Genomic DNA, 23,812 nt, shown 5'->3' on the forward strand with positions numbered 1-23,812 from the left:
TGTAGGTTATATACAGGTGCAATGTAACAGTGTAGTGTGTTGCTGTAGAATGATAGCAGTTACCTCCCCTACGTAAGGTATGTAGGTTATATACAGTGACAGTGTAACAGTGTAGTGTGTTGCTAGAGTGACATGAGTTACCTCCCCTGTGTAAGGTATGTAGGTTGTATCCAATGGCAGTGTAAGTGTAGTGTGTTGCTGTAGAGTGACAAGAGTTACCTCCCCTGTTTAAGGTATGTAGGTTGTATACAATGGCAGTGTAAGTGTAGTGTGTTGCTGTAGAGTGACAAGAGTTACCTCCTCTGTTTAAGGTATGTAGGTTATATAACGTGGCAGTGTAACAGTGTAGAGTGTTGCTGTAGAGTTACAAGAGTTACCTCCCCTTTTTAAGGTATGTAGGTTATATACAGTGTGGCACCAGTCAGGTGCCTTTATATCCAAGTGATGTGTTGTTGTAAAGTGACTGGACTTACCTCCCTTGTGTAAGAATGAAGGTTATATACACTGGCAGTATAACAGTCTAGTGTGTTTTTGTAGAGTGACACCACCATCGTTGGATCCAGAACTGTCTCCTCAAGAATCCCAGATTTTAGTTCAATTTTTACTGCTGAGTCCAAAGCTATCGTAACAGCTTTGACCGATATTAAACAACAAAACCAATCTAAAAATTTCATCATCTTCTCTGATTCGTTATCTTGCCTTCAGGCACTTAAAAGTGTCTCACCATATCACCCTATTATCCTTGACATTTTAGAACTCTATAATGATCTTTCCACTGGCCAATGTGACATCGTCTTTTGCTGGTTACCAAGACATGTAGGCATAACTGGTAACTCAAAAGCCGATGCTGCAGCTAAAGCAGCTCTTGACAAACCGTTATCTCCACTTCGTATCCTGTACAGTGATTTCAAACCTACCATCAAATCTTATACTCGGGATCTTATGCAAAAGAGGTGGGACACCCAAGTAGGAAGCAATAAACTCCACGAATTGAAACCAACAATCGGTCATAACTACTTGGGTTGTCAGTCAAGACATGACGAGGTCGTTTTACGACGGTGTCGTATTGGCCACAGTCGGTTTACACACGAATATCTGCTTAAGACAGATGAGGACGAACCTCCTAAGTGTATCCCTTGTGATGCAAGGTTCACCGTCAAGTATATATTGCTTGACTGTGTGGACTTTGCAATCGCAAGGGATTCACTTTGTCAAAGTGTAAATCTAAAAGATCTCTTTTCCCGTATCAGCGGGCATCTCATCATAAATTACTTGAAAGAAATTGGTCTGTATAATAAATTTTAAATATGTATGTGAATAATTAAATGCTTGTTTTTAAATTTGATGTGATGCTATAAACAACTGACATTATTAAAGGCTCTGTCCAGGAGGTTAACGTAGCGTAAAAATATTGTCCCCCTTTGTGACACGTAATCCTATAGTAATTGATGTAACTATCATCAACCAGTGTTTTAAGCCAACTCATTGATGAGTATTTTTTAATATTGGCTAGTATTGTGCACAACCACCAGTGGCTAAAGTGATGACGTAAATCCTGCTAGGGTATCATGCAGGAAGCAGAAGTACTGTAAGTCCCCATGATCCCCAGTGAGGTGGCCTAGCTTTGGTTACTGGTGGCCTATAGCCTGTTTTTAAAACTGTATTAATGATATTGTAATGTTCATATGTTTCATCAATTGTTTTTAAATATAGTATGCTCCAATGTGTTTCATTAATTGTTTTTAAATATGTCATTGCATAAATAACTTAATTGTATATATAATTTCTATTTCATTTTAACTATCCTGCAATTAGTATTGTAAAAATGTATGGGGACCTTTGTGTGATTTTGCCTGTCTGTGTGTCTCAAACCAATCTGATCAAAGAAACAAAAAGGTAAATTCATCTGGAAAAGCCATCACTATGATGGCTGTCACAAAGACATGAACAGAAGTATAAACGTACTGCTGATTGTAATTACCATTGCTTTTTAAGAAGGAACTACTGATTGACTGGGCACTGCTGAATGTATGTACATAAAGCACATGTATATGTGTGTGTGTATCTGTGTGCGTGCGTGCGTGTGTGAGTCTTAGCGTGTGTGTGTAGGGGGGTGCGTGTATGCGTGTGTGCGTATGAGTGTGCATGTGCACTAGTGGATTAATTGGGCTCAACTTTGATGGCAAAACACAGCAAATTTTTGGCTTTGCAATACTTTGCATAAAACATGGACACGGGTGACGTGAACATGAAATCAAGATGGAAATGGCATGTTCGCACCAACAGCTTGGGCAACAAATGATGATCGCTACCCTGGCCTTACATATAAATGCTTTTCTTTAGTGGTCATGACTCACCATCTTACTCAGAAACAGCAACTGCTCCAAGACCTCCTTGGTTTAAGCAGAGCTGTTGGCATCAAGAAGAGTGTGTCGATAATGAAACGCATGGCAGCAAACTTGAATCCACCAAAGGATTTAAGTCTCATTCATCCCGGAAGCATCTGGTCCAAAACTTGTCTGAGGAAAACCTTTGTGCAATTATATTTAACCTGTAGAATTGCTCTTTGTAATTTAACATACTCTTCACAAAAAGAAACGCAAAGCCAGATTTGTGTGAGGTAGGAAAATACATTGATAACCATACACGGTATTGAGCCAAAAGGTTGTGGAGAGAACACTTGGTGATTGTAGTCATCTCAGTTATCAGTACATAGGAAAAGTCCAAGCTGAAAGTCAGCTACCATCAATAACTGCGTATGTCCTACATTGGAATCGATAGCACCCTGACATATCCTGCCCATGGAAGAGACGAGAATTCATCCCACAGGTGCCCTATTGGGTTCAAATCCGGGGATCTGTAGGGCCGGGGAGAACATCTACGTTGTTGTTGTGTAGTCAGGCTCTTGTGATCCGGGCTGTATGCGGTCGAACATTTTCCTCCTGGAATACACCGTTGGCTGCACTTGGGAGGACATATACCAGGAGAATTCCGTTGATGTATTGTTGAGCAGTAAGATTGCCCTGGATATGAACCAATACCTTGATGAGAGATTTTCGCCCACATCATAACGCTACCCACACCAAACCGGTGCACTTCCTGTATGCAGTTTCTGGCGTAACGTTCTCCTTGACGTCTGTAGACACGTGCTCTTCCATCCCCTCTGCGGAGGAGAAATCTTGATGTCGCTGAATCAGACATCTCTCCATCGCAGTTGAGGCCATAGCCTGTGTTGACGACACCAATTGTTGACGATGTTGTCGACTCAATATGACGCGTCCAACAGGACGCCTTGCTCGTAGACCTGTTGCTCTTCAAATGTTTTGTACTGTCTGGTCTGAGACTCTGCGTAGTTTGGGTATTTGGAATGTGGTTGAGGTGGCTATGATCGTCCTTTCACGAAGGTGGCACATTCGGATGTAGCGATGTTGGGCGGGGCTGGATACTCTTGGGCGTCCCGACATTGGCCGATCACGTGTTGACCAATGCTGTTGAAACCGATACCATAGCCTTGTGAAGGTGCTGGGCCCTACATTGAAAACCCTGGTTACAGCTGATCGCTTCCCCCCTGCCTGCAAGCGGCCTATGACATTGTTTATTTGCACTTTTGTTAATCTTGGCATGTTGTTGCACTGTCACTGTTTGATTGACGCAGATGCCAGGCAATCAAAACCCCTGCACATTAATACCGCTCATGGTGCTGCTGTACATGTAGTACGTGCAGCTCCCTGCATTTTTTGCCAACTGGGTGCGTTTTTCCTAATCGTATGAGTTTCCCGACTTATGGTTTGCATGTCCTTCTTGCAATCATTTAGTTCCAGGAATTTGTCACTATAACACATTAAACCTCTTCATTTTGCACCTCTTGATCCGCTTATTTTGCTTTTATTGCCACAAATATCCGTTTTGCGTTTCTTGTTTTGAAGAGTATAGTTTTCATACGCTATTCGTACCCTATTCATTTGCATGTCTTGACTTGAACCACGGAAGTATTAATACTAAAATCATTTTATGATACTGGTGAATATATACTTGTATCTGGCTCGTCAGATACCAAACATATACACTCGCTTTTGCAAGTCAGATCTATGTCACTTTGGGCCTTCTAGTCAGTATATTACTAAAATTAGCCAAACTCACTCACCCGGTAAATAAGAAAAATAACTAACTGTGGAGATATTGTGAATTTGTCAGATACATTACATTTCGGGAAAAGCGTTAAACGAATAACAAGTAGTGTGGATGTAATATTCTTACTTGTGTTAACATGCTGTTTTGTTTATGTGACTGAGCATTTGTTTTATATTTTTCAGGAAAGCAGGAAAAGCAGGCAAATCAGGAGTTATGACGTCCACGACTGAAGGTGAACAGTTTCTTGAATTTGATCATTTGCATATTGTTAACAAATGTATTGGTCAAATAACATTAGTTTACTGCTTTCTGTTTTCATCTTACGCCAACAAATCTTTGAGAGGCATCTAGAAGTTGGAATACTAAGTAAGGAAAATATTTATGGATGTACAACTTCTTTATTACAATTAGGAGCGACATTTTGGTTTAGGTTCTAACACTGTTATCAAACAAGTGATGTACACAGTATGGTTGACAAATATATATACAGGTAGGAGGCAGTGTTTTTACAGTAGAGTAGATATCAGATGTAGTTACGCTGCAGTTGAGAAGTCACACAAAAGGGTTGTAAACATGTTGCACGTCGCTATATAAGTGCAATAATCTTGTGCGACGTTAAACCCTATTTCACCTCACCTATAAACATGTTGACCGGCGAAGTCAGCAATGTAAACAAAAGGGTGAAGCCAGTATATATACTTGTCAACCATACTCTGTCAACCATAAATCTTTTCTTCACTTAAGCCGACATGCACACTCATAAAAAGATGTGGATGGAGATAGGTACTGCCTCTTGCTGTTGTATTCACACACAAAAATATTGTTTGACAAGAGGGATGACTTCAACTTTCCAATAGTCAATTTCCTCATATGTCGAGGAACATTCCATCAGATCCAGCCTTTTAAGGTACACTGAAAAACTCTTTCTACCAAGATTTCAAAGGTTACAACATTCAAGGCAACAACAAAGCTTTCAAAACGTTTATGGTAGATATGTTAGGACATTTCCAAACTTGACGCATCCGTGACAAAAGGTGTGTCTGATGCAATGCGTTTTTTCTTATTTCAAGGGAACAGTTCACTTGTCTTTGCATGTGTTTGTGATGACTGCCACCGGTGCAGCAGGATACGGTCACCTTCTCGCGAACACCCGGTATCATCACTGTTTGACTGTCATAAACGCATGCTCATGAAATAGTCAGACTGATTCAGTCGACTCTGTTTTTAGCAGAGACTTCTTATGAATATTGAAAGGGTTGTGTTGCATTCATTTAATGAATAACGTGCATTTTGTTTTTGTTGTTGAAGATGGCGCCTTCCCAGTCCATGTCCCGGCAGATAAACGTGAGCTACTTTCAGTTGACCTTTTACGTTTCTCAGGCCTGTCCTTGATGGAAGGATGTTTACTAACACTGTGTTCAGTATAATATACAACTTCAACGTAACAGAATAATCAGTCTCTTTATCCACAGAACAGGTTTCATTAAAACCTCATTTGCAATTATGTATAATATATGAATAAAGGAACTGATACCCCATAGTTCAAAATGTGTGACTGGTTGTCTCACAATAAATACCCTTTAAAGACGTAGGGGATACCAGGAAATTTTGAAAGACGAAACGTTGACTCACGTGCCTTACAGACGGGACAGCAAAGGGTGTCAGCATGTTGCCCCGATAGTATTGTTTGGTGGCCATTCCCTGCACAATAACTATTGTCAGTCGTAGTTATGCTTATGTTCACTTCGACATTGCCAGACACGACCACGCCTTTCAAGGAAGTTCAAAGTCAGTCGGGGCTCGGCTCGTCAAAAACATGGCACATGGCCAGCGATGATTACCTATGTTGCGACGGTGTGTACACCAATGACGTCTGTCAGCACTATAACGATGTGTAATACCTCCATTCCGCTGAGCGACGCTCTTCTGTGCTCTACGCGCTCTGAGGGAGCGCCATAGGTCTCCTCATTTTTCAGCTATCTAGGGGCACTTACGATCTGATTTCGATCAGATAGCGCTCCTGTTGCGATCCAATAGGGATCTATGCGATCCGATAGCGACTTGAAGACCCTTGATCGTAACCAAACAACCCAAAATGTGGCGATCTTGCACGATCAGTTTGTGCTCCTTTTGCCATCCATAGTGATCAGGATGTGATCAAATCGCACTCTATTTGGGGTCCGATGCCGATGATTCGACCTATGGAGATCCATTAGCACTCAATTAGCACTTTATTGGATCCTAAAGCGACCCGATCCCCGAAATTTGGGTCCAATCCTATAAAAACTTCTGAGCGTTCTGAGACGGTCATCATTTCAAAGCTTGGTAGCAGAGGGGTAGGTCCTAGCCTTTCGTAGCGATCGGCGGCACTCTAAGGTGATACGATAGTGCTCTAATTTTGTCCTTAGCGATCAAGTAGCACTCTGATTACGACCTTTGTGATTAAGTAGCACTCTGATTACGACCTTGGTGATCAAGTAGCGCTCTGATTACGACCTTGGTGATTAAGTAGCACTCTGATTACGACCTTGGCGATCAATTAGTGCTCCGATGGCGATCTAGGCGATCAAGTAGCGATCTGACGGCATTCTGGTCAGAGCGACACGGATCTTTGTGCAGGGAAGTCGACAGGCGGCGACCTTGACCATCATGGAGATCAGTTAGAGATCAGATAGCGATCCATCGACACTTTTGGAGATCTAAGCGCTCTGTATGGCGATCTATGGCGATTTGTAAGAGCGCCACAGAGTGACACTTTATGGAATTAAGTTAAGGATAAAACACTCCTCCTCGGTTTTGGTTGAAAATGTAAAACCGTGAGCAAGGCCGTAGCCCCGAAGGCTTTTCCCGAGCTTGAGGTTTATATTTTAAAGAAAAGCCAAGGTGGAGTGTTTTATCCAACTTATAATCCGTCTGTATGCAAGAAATATCAGGACCAATAAGAAAACATCAGGATATCTTATGGTGAAATAATACAGTGTGTCAATTCAAAGAAGTCAAGGCAAATAAAATTGAACACACTTTCATCACATGCATCGGTGGCTCAGAGGGGAAAGCTGTGGGTTACAATACTTAAGACAATATATGAGCTTGCAGGTTCGATTCACGTCGTGGAATTTTCGTGTGAAACATTGTATTCATATCCAAAAGGCAAGTTTGCAAAACGTCAATTGTAAAACCTAGGTTTCACATGAAAGAAGTACCTCACACAAGGTTACAATGAGTGAGTGAGTGAGTTGGGTTTAACTCTGCTCTTAGCATTATTCCAGTTATATCATGGCCTGTTAGCTTAATGTGGGATGAAAGCTCGAAGTGATCCTGGTCTCACGTTTACCAGTTCGGTGAAACCCACAAACACGGGTATGATGCTGGCAAACCTAGAAACATAATCGGGGTGAACCGGGATTCGAACCCATAAACATAGGTTTCTGGCGTGCGCAAAGGACGCAACTCTGCACAGCAAATCGTGGCACCTTAGACGACTGGGCCACCCATTATTCACAGCAAGGAAAAACTCATGGCTTGCCACGGAAGTAGTATACCAGGCTCATTCAGGACCGGACCTAGCAAATCCCCATGTGACGTCACAGGTCATGGGTCAACCGGAAGTGACGTCATAACCGGAAGTGACGTAGCATGAGGATTATGGGTAATAATGAAGACAGGAAATGACGTCATAACCGGAAGTGTATTCTGGGAATGAAGATGGAAGTGACGTCATAGCATTTCCGATTTAGTGTGTCTGACGGTTTGGTGAGAATGAAGTGATAAAATGGCGTCTCGTGTAAGAAATGACGTGTGTTGGTCAGATGTGTTTGAGACGGGAAAATGGCGGACATGGGTATCGAGAAAGTCGTTTAGTAATAGAGACGGACGTCTTACATGTTAAAAAATAATGACAGTCTCGCTTCATAATGGACGGACATGTATGTTGTATACCCCTAATAATAGTTTGATCACAAAAAATGGGCTTCGAGAGAGTTTCGTAGAAATAGAGACAGATGTCGTACATGTTTAAAAAATGGCAGTCTCGACACATATAGTCGGACGTGTATATGCTAGTTTGATCATTGTGTATAAATTAACGAATGTATGTATAAAAATGGATGTATTTGTGTGGCTGTATTTGTGACGTTTATTAAATCGAACAATGTCTTTGCTAAATACATAATGTAATGGCGTGTTTCTCACATGCAAAATACATCGCATACAGGATAATCAAGACGAATCATCATGTTTTCAAGTTTTCTTTCGTTTTATTTGGTTGGTCCTTATAAGGACCTTTGAATGGAAGCGTATACCGGAGTTATACGTTTCTAAATACCATCTTCATATACGAGCAGTTAGGTGAATATCGCCTGTGTTCTGTGACGGGACTATCCGTACTTTTCCAACGATACAATTTAACACCGCAATGAAAGCACTGTACCCGATCGTTAGTTCCGGTGTAGAAGAATCCACTCATTGCCAGATCCAGGGGAGTTTGTTTCATCTGTGTAGGCCATCGAATAAATGTATCCAACCGATCTTGCATATACTTCATATTGGGTCTGGTAGGCATATCCAAAGAGTCATTGTCGAAAAATACATTGCAGTCACAGGAATCAAGGCCCGAGTCGTAATTGCTATCCGTATTAGACATCCTTTCAGCGCTGCAGTCAAACTAGGAATGAAGACTTTAGCCAAGACGTGGTAATAGAATACGTCAGCTACGTTTTAACCAATCAGCGATCAGCTAAGCTGCTGACGACACACTGTAGTCGGACCCTTGGAGCAGTTAATCCTTAATACTACTCAGGGATTAATGGCGAACGGTCATCCCGCTATCTAACGGTCAACAAATCGGACATGTTATCTTAACACTGGTGTGAAATACTCAGTATTCCAAGGGAGCATAATCCCGCATCGGCTGTCCGTCCCAGTATCTTATCGTCATCAGATTAAGATACCTGGAGTACATCCACGCTTTCAAAGTCTTAAGCCGATTAATAATCGCAATCCCACATCGGGTCCTTCCCAGCTTGCTTCTATACATTAAAGATACGCAAATCACATGCACGCTTTTAAACAAAGGTCCAGTATTTTAAGACGAGTAATACTCATAGTATACTGACCATACCGGACAGACACAAAAGATTATAAAATTAATCCGCAAAGAACTTGGTGTTCTGCTAATCAACAACCGCGATAATATACAACACGCTATCCAGTGGCGAATTCTTATCAACACTTTATGGGGAGTTTTACGTACATTCTCCGTGTGTTAACGACTGACGCAGCAAAGCAATGAAAACATAAAAATAGGTGTTCTGTTCATTCATTTTATTTCAAATTTAAATTGTAGTACGTCGTGCCATCTTAGCCATGTTCAAGTAATGAAACATGTTGTCACCCACACACCAACGTTGAGGTGTGGCACGGCCGATTTCAGTGTGGGAAAATGATTGTTTTGTCTTTCACACAGTCTATTTCAGTCCATCACAGTCTATCCTAGTCTATCACGGCGATGTCTTCCATCCGTATGGTAGGGTTTCACAGGGCAATCCATTGTCGTCGTACAGCACACGTCTCTTTGTGTACACCATCCTGTGTTTCTTGGCTGTGCTGACAGACAACAACTGGTTGCCCTGATGGAATCCTGTTCGTACGATGAGGTTAGGGTAGTCCACGCTTATTGACTCCTCCTGTCTGCCGCATATGAGTTCTTTCACAGTGTCAAAGTTGACTTGCTGGCTTGCACGGTAGTTCAGCGTGAACCCCCTAACCTTGCATACGGTCCTTGTCCCGACTTTAGTAGGTCGGACTAATTTGTAGGCATAGTTCTTTGGGCCACCTGACACGAACGTAGATATACTGTTGCCATCCAGCTCATCGGTCAGGTCGCCCAAAGTATCTCCTAAAGGTCGATTCCAGACGCTAGCCTTGTGGACGTAAATGATGGTATCCGTGTCAAAGTACAGCACCCTCCGCTCAAGTGGCATCAAGTAGCTGTGGACAAATTAGAAAGATGGCATGTAAATGCTCGTATAATTAATTCATATTGAAACCAAATTATTACAAAATTATAATCTATATAATAGCAAAATAGTCATTTTAATAAATGCAATAGCTTACCTGTACAATTTGAGACGGGCTTGTGCTGTAACCCAGGCAGCGATGACGACATTGGAGGCAGGATGCGAACTGTGGAAGTCTTTCCTTGGTTCAGTGGAGACGAACAGCATGTTTTCGTTGACAATGAGGACATCTTTGACTTCATGCCGCTCGTCTCTCAACATGCCAAAGAATAGATCTGGCTCTGTCACATAGCTCGCTTTTCCAAAACCTAGCCTTTGCCCAAATTTGCCCCAGTGGTTTTTCAAGCATCCTTTTGCCAATGCCCGCAGCCCAGGATTCTTCATAATCCGGCTGACATCGAGTGTAACTCCCTCTTTCTCATATATCTGATGGGCGTAATCTTGAGGGTCGGTACATCCTTCAGGGGGCCGCTGGCTTCTTGTTTAATTTTTAAAAAGTTATCTACGTACTTGGCAAATAATCCTCCTTGATGGGTACTTCTGCTATATTCGGAAAAATTATCGAAATGCCAGGCCTCGAATATGTGCAGAACCCTGTATCCACACTCGCGTACGGCTGTTTGCACCTCAATGGTTGTGTAGGTTCCCACCCATGCTCGTTCCTCATCCGTATGACGACATTCCCCATCAAACTGACCATCTGTACATGTTCTACACAGAGGGAACATTAGTTTCCCACCAGCTCTGTAGGGTAATAAGGGATGGTACAGTTGTGATGGTGGAAGAATGCGACACCGGATGAGTCCTTCTAGGTGATTCAATTGCGACACATGGGGATGATCCACAATCTTGGGGTGACCTAGGGGTAATTTTCCGTACTTGCAAATGTATGGATACAAGGAACACACATCTACATATTTTATTTCTTCCTCTTCTTGGGCGGTATAATGCAATTTTGTGGCGTTGGTTCTTCCACCAAAGAATGCATCGCGGGGATCCAAGGGATCTGTCAGGTATTCAAAGGTGGATAGGAATCCTTTCAACTCTGGGTTTGTTTTCTGACTGTCTTTGAATTCACATTCCCATATCTGCACAATTTTCTCAACGTCTTTGTGTTGGCTTAGCACAGCAAGGTGATACAGTGTTTTTTTATATACCTCTCTCATGGTTGTTCTGAGGGTGGGATGTGGTTCACACCGTACAGCCTTGTAGCACTTTGTGCAGCCATGCCAGAAACAGCCCATGAATTCAAAGACAGTCTTGCTTTCCCTGTCGTAGCCATCAACGCTATAACGAGAACCATCCGAGCAAAGAAACTTTGCTTCCCCTCCATTGCGTGCATGCTCTATTTTGAGATCTTAATCCTCATGCATTAACCATCTTAACCACTGGAGACACTGTATTGAGTAGCGTCTCTCCGGTCTGTATCCATGAGGTGGTATGATGGCAATGGTTTGAGGATCCAGGTAGTTTTTTTTCTGAATACAAGCATACACGCCATAGGAAGAGTTGTTGCCTCTAGGAATGGATCCACATTGTTTTGCCCGATGAATACGTCACGGAAAGCAGCAGATCCTCTTCTAAGAATATCAACATCACTTTGGCAGTAGGACAGTATATCCTCAGACATGTTGAATATGGCATTGGAGGAAACTTTCTCTTCATACCATTTGATGAAAGTTTCCCGTTTGCCCGAGAACATACTGTCGGGTCCATAGGTGTCCATGGGAGGATAGGCTCCTTCATAATCCTTGTTGACTGTTGTGTTGAAAAAATGAGGGAAGTATCCTTTTGACAGTTCAGAGAGCCCAAATGTCTTTGGAAATGATTTCAATGGCATGCTGAGAAAGTTCAAAGAATCTTTGAAGGTCAATCGTCCCACTTTCATCATCAGTATCTGCTGGCCTCTGAGTACAATCTGTGGAGCAACCACAATGTGTTTGTTGAAATATTGTAGCAGCAGATGGCCATCATATCCACGATAATTGTGAGCTATGACCAATACTTCATCTTCGTCTTCCTCCTCATCATCATCATCCAAGACATTTAAGACTTCCTGTAAAGCCGAGTTTGGAGCATCCCTCTTCCTCTTCTTGCTTCGTTTCTGGTCAACAAGGGTTAGAAGCCACCCTCCCATGTCCTCCAAAGTGCTGTCTCCTCGAAATACTTTCGTTCGTGAAGGCCCTTCGTCTTCCTTTCTCCAAGGACACCCCTCACACAGATTGGTAGATTTATCCCCAATACACCTGCCACATCCAAGCTGTACTACACACAAGTTAGGGACATGCACTCCCGTCTCCTGTTGACATTCAAAGTCATAAAATATAAACTTTTGTTTTTCATGGACAGGATCTGCAGTGTTTGATGTAGTACCTTGGTCTTCCTTTATTGGCGTAATGTAGCACAGGTGTTTTGGGGTTAGGGGTTCCTTACAGTTCTTACAAAGGCGCCGTTCAGAACAGGTATGTGCATAGGCATTGTGCTCTTGATTGCAGCTGGTACACCGATGCAGGGATTGACAAGTACTGGTTGGAATACCAGCTTTGCTGGTATACATCTCTTGATGTCGCTTGTAACAATAAGTTGTTGGAAACCACCTCTTGCAATCGAGACATGGAATGCCTTCTTTTTCACCTTTACCACAATAGCCAGGACGTCTACATTGATGACATCTAAATTCCCTGGTACAGCGATGGTCTTCTTTGTTATTGAAGCCCATGTCGCAATCTTCACAATATTCACTGTACCCGGTAAAAGCTGCCATGGATGTAATCACATCATAGTGGCTATTGTGGTGGTAAAGGTGAATGATCTTAGAGGGGTTTTCCACTGCACTCTTGAACAAAAGCTTATTGTAGACTTCTTGAGAATATACTTTCAGCTGATATTCCGGTGCCAGGTAATCACTGAAAACAGTCCAAGTATCCCTACCGGTGCATGCTCCAGGCTCTATCCCAATTTCACTAAACAGCCTAACTGCCTCCGGTTTTTGAACATCAGTCCTGTTGGTTCTTGTTAAGGCAGTTCTTCTTGTATCCCATGCTTTGCAAATGGGATCCAGCCGTTGAAATGGTGCAGGTCTTTTAGCATAATGGAGAGCAACAGCTATTGCTCTCGCAAAGCATAAATCGTCCTGGTTCTTTATTCTTACGATGCACTTTTTCTGTTCCAAAAATGTATCCAGGTTTTTGGGACTATGCTTTGAACGATGGCCTCGTCCTTCGCCAAGGCGATCCGGGTCCTCTACATGGAGAAAGTCAATGTCCATGGCTGCATCAATTCTGGCATTGTCATTGCTTTGATGTACCTTTTCAACCATAGCCATAATATCTTCTCCACGCAAATCGCCCAAACGCCGAAATGGAATGCGAATGGGCACATTTAATCCTGGATGGTGTAAGGCAAGTCCTACCTGGTCGTTATCTTGCCCATTGACATCGATCCTTAGTTCCTCAATGATGTTATCAAACTGCTCCCGAAGTGCCTGCGGTAAATCCTCGAGTCTCTGTTGTTGCAACCAGGCAGGGTTAAATTGCACATTAAAATTTACGGCATTGGCTCTAAATCGTCGAGCCCATTGCCTGGTCACACGCCTTAAAAAATAAGGTGGAACAGCTCCCCTTCCTTGCTGTTCGGGCTGTCGGTCCACGTCATCCATATGATGAATTAATGCCAGGTCCTCCTCTATTTCTTCCAAATGTTCAAGTAGAGACATGTCGTCTTTAACTTCCTGCTCTACTTGATCCAAATGTTGCACCATGGATAACTCCTCTTCAACCTCGACTGAATGATTGACCAAAAGTTCATCTTCTTCCTGTTCGAGTTGCTGTTCTACTTCCTCAAGATGATGAACTAGAAGTTGGGAATCTCCGTCGTGATGAAACGCCATGATGTCTTCAAGCTGAAGAGATAATTGTTGAGATATATAATACGTCAATACTCTCAAACTGTTGCGTTACAATGTTGTCGCAAAACATGGTGAATATGTATTTATATGCCTACGCTATCACGTGACCTTCTAAACATGTTACAACATGTGGTTAATGTGTGTAATGCTTCAAGACTAGAGGGGCTGAACACGATCCACTGGTAGTAAATATACATAGTGTGTACATGATATGTAGAGGGCAAAACATAATACTCTATATTATTATTAATGAGAATAGCATACAAGGTAGATAACAATGAGCAAAATACAATGGCCAGTCACTAATCTTTTTCCACTGAGTGCTGGACCAGACACGTTGTAGTTGGAGATCAACGTGTGTGTTTGCTAAACGGCTTACCCTTGCGACATGGGCTAGGTATCCCAGATGTTCTTATCATAGCTGATAATTTAGGTGGGTATAAATGATCCTCTTATCACAATGGCACGGAGTAGGGATATCTACAAGTAGTCATATCTTATCTTTTACCATGGCTGCATATCTCAGCAAGATCCGCGTGTCAGAACATGCCTACAACTCATACAAGGGGTATAAGTAAAGCTGTATACTGTACCTTATTATCAGCTTGAAAATGTCAGACAGTTCAGCAACGTTCTCAGAGGATGGTCAACGATGCCAACTGGCTCTTGGAAATAACGTCTTTGTGGTGGCAAAGTTCTGGCATGGAAAGATGAAAATACACATCAGAGAATATAACCAAGAAAGAGGAAGATGGTTTCCTATGAAAAGAGGGATCACATTAATGTTACAGCGCTGGATGGAGCTTGTGTCAAACAAAGCTAGAATTGAAGAAACAATGGAAAGCGGTGGACTATTGAAATGTCATCTAGGAGGAAATATGTATGCAGAAATGGATAATACATACCCTGGACTGGACATACGCAAATGGTATTGGTGTGGAAAGCAAAACGTCGTCAAACCTTACAAGGGAATCAAGCTGGATGTGGATCAGATGAAGCAGCTGTTAAACTGCTTTATCGTTATGCCGGACTTTGTGTTTGAACTTTTGAACATTGTGCCCTGCTACATGAAGAGAGATCACATGAACCAGTTTGGTTATTTTATGTGTCCAGAATGTAACCCAAACGGCCTGTCCGTATGGGGTCCTACTCCTGTGTAACCTGTACTTGTGCATAATGTATATAAACTTTGTTTTATTTACTCCTTGTCGTACTTCTTTATTACTCATATTTCTATAAAGGTGTATATATGACTAGCGTTTAGCATTAAAGATTAGGTACTTGACATGGCTGGTCATACTCTTGTTTCCTGGGATACTATTATGTTCAAACACCCTTTTCGTCTGCTCGTCAGTGGATGTAGTGGTGCGGGCAAAACCACCTTTGTATATAACTTATTGCTAAGTTTTGATGGAGATTTTCCTTTGTGCTATAAACCAGATGTCATAGTATGGGTATTCAGCGAACATCAGCCTCTGTACGATCAAATATCGAATGTTTGCGCAAGACACGATGTCTCTATATTTTTCGTGCATAGTGTGGTAGAAGCGGAGGGATTCATTCAAAATAATAGTGGGTTAGTCGTGGATGACTTTCTGGGTGATATAACCTCTGAGGAGGAATTAGAACTTCTGAGGTGGTTTGTAAAGAAATCGAGTCATAGAAACGTGGCGTTGATATATTTACAACAAAATTTATTTAATAAAACACGTCATCACAGATCGATAAGTTTGAATTGTACACATATGGTTACTTACAAAAACCCTCGAGATAGCTCTCAGATCGAAACATTAGCGCGCCAAGTATTTCCCACCAAAAAAACATATATCCGAGATGCATATTATAAAGCAACAAGAATGCCATATACATATATTCTGTTAGATTTGACTCCAACTGTATCGGATGAATTGAGGGTAAGAAGTAATATATTTGACGGATCGTGTGATATATACCTTCCCGTATAAATAAGCGTGGAAACAAGTTGTACATACCATTTACTTCAAACATGTCCGACAGGGAACAATGCTGCATGTCGTGGATAGCCGCGCATAAGAAGATGAGCTGTCATGACAACGGGTCAATCACGGACGATAGTAGTGATTGTAACGATTATAGCAGTAGTAGCGATAATTCTTCCTGTTCAGAAGATGAAATGAGTAGTAGTGAGACTGACATTAGCGATGAATCTAGCTTTAATGATGATAATACTACTACTACCCATGCTGATATTGATACCAAAACAAGTGACCACGTGATAAAAAAGAAGTCCGAGAAAGTATATAATACAGCTCGTGCCTATAACCCCCGCAGACTTAAGCTAGTCATTCCACCGGTGAAACCCTGGGAGTCATCATGAATAAAAGTAAGGTTCAGAAGAATGCAGATATTTTACATTTTGTATGTAGAACCACTCCCCGCGTCAGAAATAGTATACTTAGACAGCTGCCCAAAGAGGTTATAGATGCCCTCAGTGAAGTTGCTGTTAATATATTTAAGGGTAACCTACCTATGACCGGCAGGTACAGATCAAAATTACATCGCTTGAGTCGAAAGACCGTAACGGTTAAAGAGAAAAAACGTATACTTCAGCAAAAAGGAGGATTTATTGGAGCCTTAGCTTCTGTGTTAGCGCCTCTGGCTATTAAAATACTTACGGGAATCGTGTCGTGATGTCCAAGGACGTTTCTAAACGTATGATATCAATTCCCTATTCTTTGTACGAGCGTTTGACTCAGACGACACATAACGGTGTACTGAACAAGAATGCATTGTTAACCCAGTCTAGAAAAAACAATTTACACGATATTCAGGATGTGCTGGGAGAATCCGATAAACCCGATGACCGTATACAAAAGTATTATGATTTGTTAGAAAAGGCGTTGAACATGCAACACATAGCCAGAACACAGGAGAATAACTCAGGGAAAGCCGCGTCATTGCATGAAGCGTCCACACAAAACGGTGATTTGCACTTTAATGTGGTAACAGACACATTACAGGCTTTACCAAAATCGTATAGAAATACTGCTTTAACTATACTGAACAGAATTACAAAACACCCTCGTTTAGGATGGGACCATCTAGGTAGATTAACATTGGATGCACAACCTATGGAAGGTCACAATGTTGTAGATATAGTACGTGACTTAGCGAGAACAAAGACAGTAGCTACCCCGCCTAGAGGATGGAACACTGTTCTAAGCTTACTAAAGGAAGAAGGGCTCAGTAGGGAAATGATTGGTAACAGAAATAGGTGGAGAGAACTTGAAGGTGAAATTAAATACAAACCTAGCGACGACGATGAAGTCACATTTACACCAAAATCGAAAAAGAGTAAGTGTTCGAAAAAACGCCTATCGTGGGAAGCAGCGTACTCTAAGTAAAAGCTGGGAAGCTTGGTTAAAGCGTGTTTATTACGATAAGAATAATATTGCTAGTTATGGCTCTGTAAGACCACTTATGGCTGCTATAAAGCGTGCGAAAAAAAGTAATAAACCTAATACGAGTAAGGTACAAGAGTGGCTAGAGGCTCAACAAACCTACACTTTACACAAGGATGTACGTAAATCATTTCTTAGAGATACTACAGATCTACTATATGCACAGTAGATCAACTATGGCAAATGGACTTAACAGTGATGACATCTGATGCTTCAGAAAATGACGGTTATCAATATATTCTCTGCGTTATAGATGTATTCAGTAAAATGGCATGGGTAGAACCCTTGAAACGTAAACAACCGTTACATGTGCTAAATGCGTTTAAACGCATATTAAAACGGTCAAGCCCGCTGTCTCCCGAGAGCCTTCAAAGCGACAAAGGAAGTGAATTCAATAACAAACTGTTTAAATCCTTCGTGATTAATGAATTACATTCTTATTATTACACCAGTCAAAACCCTGACACAAAGTGTGCTGTAGTAGAACGATTTCAGCGAACTTTGAAAAAACGTATGTGGCGTTACTTTACTAGAAACGGTTCAAAACGATACATAGATATTCTACAGCATTTGGTGCGTGGTTACAATTCGAGTTATCACAGAACTATAGGTAGAAGCCCTAAAGACGTCCAACCAAATGACTACGTAACTGAAATACGCATTTTGGATTTCATGAAGGACTCCACAAAAACATCAACAAAACCAGATAAGAAAATATTACATTTGAAAGCAAGGTGCCCCGTTAGAATTAGTAAAAGTAAAAATGTGTTTGAAAAGGGTTACACATCCAACTGGACACGGGAGGTGTTTTATATAAGTAGAGTCGTTTTGGGTAGACAGCCTGTTGTATATAAATTGGAGGATTATGCAGGAAACTCATTAGATGGTACGTTTTACCGTCATGAGTTACAACCAGTACAACAACCGGACATTTACGAGATAGATAAAATACTGTCGAGGAGAATTAATCCTGAAACGGGTGTGGCCGAAACATACGGTTCTTGGAAAAGGATACCCTAAGATATTTAATCAGTGGTTACCGGAAAATAACATAATAGATGTCTAATAATTGGAACTGTTGGGGATCAACCGTACGCAAGAGTGCGGTGGTATTTGCTGTACAGATTATTGCAATATTTACGGTACTTATAAGCTGCTTAGTTAATCTTATGTTCTTCAAAGACGAAAAGGATTCTCCCAAGCAACAGCTGTGGATAGCTCTCCTGTCGAGCTGTTTGGGTTATTTATTACCTAATCCCACCATCACCCCTGTTCCAAGCCACGTTGCTAGTTCTGATTCAGGCAGTACCGACAGTCACGATGGGGTCTAGTCATAACGAATTTTACGTAACACTACCCAGCCAAGCTTCCATGGACAATAGACCCAGCAATAAAGCCAACAGATATACAACTGATCTACCCTATCCCTTACAGTTCAACAGAAACGAATGGGAAGTTGGTGTAAGTCAAGTTCAAATTCCCGTTACATGGCAAAACGTGAGACACCCTTTCAATTCCTTACAAGTTACTTTTGTAGGTAAATGTATGTCCAAAATTGTGGCCGGTAGAAAAGACAGCGAAGATGAAACTCTCTCGCATTCCACGGTGACAGACATTGATGAAGGGCACTACACGGGTAGTCAGTTGGTTGCTACCGTGAATCGCTCTCTTCAGAAAGCCATTGCAACAGATCTACAATTATTAAATTCTAGTAGTTCGACAGACTTTTATCACTACCCGGCCGAATGGGAGTTTCTGGTCATTAAAAATAACACAGTGAATTTTGAATTTCCACCCATCCCAAACATCGATGTAGACAAATTTAAACATGTTAGACTTTATGGAGTGCTTATTACATTACATCCTGTATTAGCGCGTCTGTTAGGATTACAATCCTGTGCAATACGTTCCTTTACGCTACGATAATATTCGGAATATTACAATACATATAAGAGATGACGCAGGTGAACCCGTATCATTTCAAAGCGGTAGATCGGTGGTGATACTACATTTTAAAAAGAAACGAGCATAATGTTACGTCAACATCGTAGACGAAGGCGCTCTCGAATGCAGATAGGTGGGGACATACCCGTGTATAGAGGCCGATACTACCAAGGAGGGGGTGGTTTGGGTAATATTTTAGGAGCATTGGGGAGAGTGGCCCTTCCCATGCTGAAATCGATAGGTAGACATGCTCTGAAAACAGGAGCTAGAAAATTATCTCACGTGATCCAGGATGTAGTAGAAGATGGTGTTAGCCCAAAAAGAAGTTTAAAAAGGCGAGCAGGGGAATTTTTGTCAGAAAGTGTTCAAACTGCCGAGAGAGCAATACAACCTACTCCATTAAAGAGAAAACGAAAGACCAAGAGAAAAAGACTATGATCCGTTCAGAGGCCTACGAATGTACCAAGTCGGAATTAGATTTATTTTCTGTGCCGGGAGTCGTCACGTCCATGACAGCCAGTCAGTGGGTACGATACAGTCCTACCACAACCGTTGTAGGTGATGGCCCCATCCGATTCGATATACAAAACCCTGTGAACAGTTACATAGATTTAGCGCAATGTTATTTACGAGTGACCTTTAAAATAACTAATATCTGACGGTTCGGATACACACGAAAGAGCCCATGGATCCAATAACGCATCACCCCCAGACTGCGTCGGGCCCGTGATCAATATTTTACACAGTTTATTCCGCGAAGTAAGAGTTCACATGGGTCAAAACCAAGTTAAAATAACGCCGTCTCTAGGAACCTATCCGTACAGATCCTACATTGAAAATTTACTCTCTTACAATAAAGAATCAATGGGTAGTTTCATGAAATGCGAAGGGTGGTATACCGACACAGCTAATAAAATGAACGATGTGAACATGACACAGGAGAGATGTAACTCTGGCATGAAACAACGAGTGCATCTAACAGTACCTACAAATGAAGTGGAATTAGTAGGGCGGCTCCACTGCAATATATTTTTACAACCAAGATATTTGATAGATGGCGTCCCCATAAAATTAGAGCTTGTGCGGAGTTCGAATGCGTTTTGGTTAAAGCACCCGGAGGATGGTCGAGCCTATAGAGGAAAAATATCACGGGCCGAATTTTACGTCAGACAAGTTGAAATATCACCAGAAATTCGCGAATTACATATAAAGACACTGCAGAAAGCCACTACCGTTAAATACCCGATTAGCCGCGTTAAGACAACAGCGCACGACATATCGGCCGGTGTTAGAGATTACCACAGCGAGCATTTAGTAGCTGGTGATTTGCCGAAGCGAATAGTGATTGGACTCGTAGAAAACAGCGCATTCGCCGGTACAGCTAGCAAGAACCCGTATAATTTTGACAATTTTAATCTGACTTCATTGAAAGTGAAACTAAACGGTCAGCATGTTCACGGCAAAACACTAGAGGTGAACTACGGCGCTGACAGCAGCAGACTTTACGAAACCTACTTGGAACTATTCCGTAACTCGGGTGGGTTGTGGAGAAATGCAGGACACAGCATAACACCAGAGCAGTTTAAAGGTGGATTTGCGCTGTATGTTATAGACTTTTCTCACGATTTGGGAGCCGACGAAGGTCATAGTTATTTGAAACACAGTGGAAAGGTTGGAATTGAGATATTTTTTTCTGAACCCTTAGCGCAGCCACTGACTTTAGTATGTTATCAAGAATACGATAATGTCATAGAAATAGATTCATTCAGGAACGTTATAATGACATAGCTATTTTATATACATCTGATATCAACGAGTTTGTGAAGAATGACATGGTTCTTAACAAGGTGTATAAGGGCACGCTACCTAGGGATTACTTGCTAGAAACACATCTACAAGACCAACTACCAGCCGCTTACATAGTGAACACAGCCGACAGCAGTCATGGCGGATTACATTGGCTGGCTTTTACATACCAAGAGCTGGTGTTGTTGAATGTTTCGATTCCTTTTCCTTAGATAATGCTCACCTTTACGAAGAGTTAAACATGTTCAAGGATTTGTATGCCTATAAAATGTATAGGTATTCTAATAGGCGATTCCAGTGTTACACCAGCACCACGTGTGGATTATTTTGTCTGTATTATTTGTATTATAGATGTAGACATAACAGTATGAATACTGTTCTTAAACGTTTTCATGACGATTGTACAGTGAATGATGCTATTGTAACATCTTGGTATTGGAATAAAAAGCGTTGAACTTAATATATTATTTGTTATTTTGATAATAATGAACAAATGACACACAAGGCATACGACAATGTAATATACAACGAAAACAGTACTTACCTATTGATGAAGTCCGAACAGATAGCAACTTTTTTTCCTAAATGGCCGTTCTTTGCAAAGTTGTCCGAGTATTCACGAAGTTCTGACTAATGTATGAAGCACGAATGACTGTAGAACTGGATTGTACCTATTTATACAGCAGTACGCTTTATTAAAATGTGTTATTCACACATATTGGCTTCTTCAAAGTCCCCATAAAGTGTTGATAAGAATTCGCCACTGGATAGCGTTTTGTATATTATCGCGGTTGTTGATTAGCAGAACACCAAGGTCTTTTCGGATTAATTTTATTATCTTTTGTGTCTGTCCGGTATGGTCAGTATACTATGAGTATTACTCGTCTTAAGATTACTAGACCTTTGTTTAAAAGCGTGCATGTGATTTGCGTATCTTTAATGTATAGAAGCAAGCTGGGAAGGACCCGATGTGGGATTGCGATTATTAATCGGCTTAAGACTTTGAAAGCGGGGATGTACTCCAGGTATCTTAATCCGATGACGATAAGATACTGGGACGGACCCCCGATGCGGGATTATGCTCCCTTGGAAGAGCGTGTTTGTTTTATTTCAACTCCTTACTGAGTATTTCACACCAGTGTTAAGATAACATGTCCGATTTGTTGACCGTTAGATAGCGGGATGGCCGTTCGCCATTAATCCCTGAGTAGTATTAAGGGTTAACTGCTCCAAGGGTCCGACTTCAGTGACCCGTCAGCAGGTTAGCTGATCGCTGATTGGTTAAAACGTAGCTGACGTATTCTATTGCCGCGCCTTGGCTAAAATCTTCATTTCATTACCGTTAGATAGCGGGGTGGTCGTTCGCCATTAATCCCTGAGTAGTGTTAAGGATTAACTGCTCCAAGGGGTCGACTACAGTGACCCGTCAGCAGCTTAGCTGATCGCTGATTGGTTAAAACGTAGCTGACGTATTCTATTGCCACGCTTTGGCTAAAAACTTCATTCCTAGTTTGACTGCAGCGCTGAAAGGATGTCTAATACGGATAGCAATTACGACTCGGGCCTTGATTCCTGTGACTGCAATCTATTTTTCCACACTGACCCTTTGGATATACCTGCAAGACCCAATATGAAGTATATGCAAGATCGGTTTGATACATTTTTTCGATGGCCTATACAGATGAAACAAACTCCCCTGGATCTGGCAATGAGTGGATTCTTCTACACCGGAACTAACGATCGGGTACAGTGCTTTCATTGCGGTGTTAAATTGTATCGTTGGAAAAGTACGGATAGTCCCGTCACAGAACACAGGCGATATTCACCTAACTGCTCGTATATGAAGATGGTATTTAGAAACGTATAACTCCGGTATACGCTTCCATTCAAAGGTCCTTATAAGGACCAACCAAATAAAACGAAAGAAAACTTGAAAACATGATGATTCGTCTTGATCATCCTGTATGCGATGTATTTTGCATGTAAGAAACACGCCATTACATTATGTATTTAGCAAAGACATTGTTCGATTTAATAAACGTCACAAATACAGCCACACAAATACATCCATCTTTATACATACATTCGTTAATTTATACACGATGATCAAACTAGCATATACACGTCCGACTATATGTGTCGAGACTGCCATTTTTTAAACATGTATGACATCTGTCTCTATTACTACGAAACTCTCTCGAAGCCCATTTTTTGTGATCAAACTATTATTAGGGGTATACAACATACATGTCCGTCCATTATGAAGCGAGACTGTCATTATTTTTTAACATGTAAGACGTCCGTCTCTATTACTAAACGACTTTCTCGATACCCATGTCCGCCATTTTCCCGTCTCACACACATCTGACCAACAGACGTCATTTCTTACACGAGACGCCATTTTATCACTTCATTCTCACCAAACCGTCAGACACACTAAATCGGAAATGCTATGACGTCACTTCCATCTTCATTCCCAGAATACACTTCCGGTTATGACGTCATTTCCTGTCTTCATTATTACCCATAATCCTCATGCTACGTCACTTCCGGTTATGACGTCACTT

General features: G+C 41.5%; 2 protein-coding genes across 2 annotated transcripts in view; both read left to right on the forward strand.

Annotated features, from left to right (window-relative positions):
- LOC124119968 overlaps positions 1-23,812 on the forward strand; it is a 185,632-nt gene that overhangs the window by 147,413 nt on the left and 14,407 nt on the right. The window lies entirely within an intron of this gene.
- The window catches only part of LOC124119967, a 39,012-nt gene that overhangs the window by 1,835 nt on the left and 13,365 nt on the right, over positions 1-23,812 (forward strand). Inside the window, exons 2-3 of the mRNA XM_048391781.1 lie at positions 4,314-4,363; positions 5,440-5,475. Coding sequence (XP_048247738.1) covers positions 4,345-4,363; positions 5,440-5,475 — 55 coding nt within the window. The 5' untranslated portion in view covers positions 4,314-4,344. The remainder of the gene's footprint in view (positions 1-4,313; positions 4,364-5,439; positions 5,476-23,812) is intronic.

This window comes from Haliotis rufescens, unplaced genomic scaffold, assembly GCF_023055435.1.
Source record: "Haliotis rufescens isolate VD_foot unplaced genomic scaffold, xgHalRufe1.0.p SCAF_98, whole genome shotgun sequence".
Taxonomy (NCBI): Eukaryota; Metazoa; Mollusca; class Gastropoda; order Lepetellida; family Haliotidae; genus Haliotis; species Haliotis rufescens.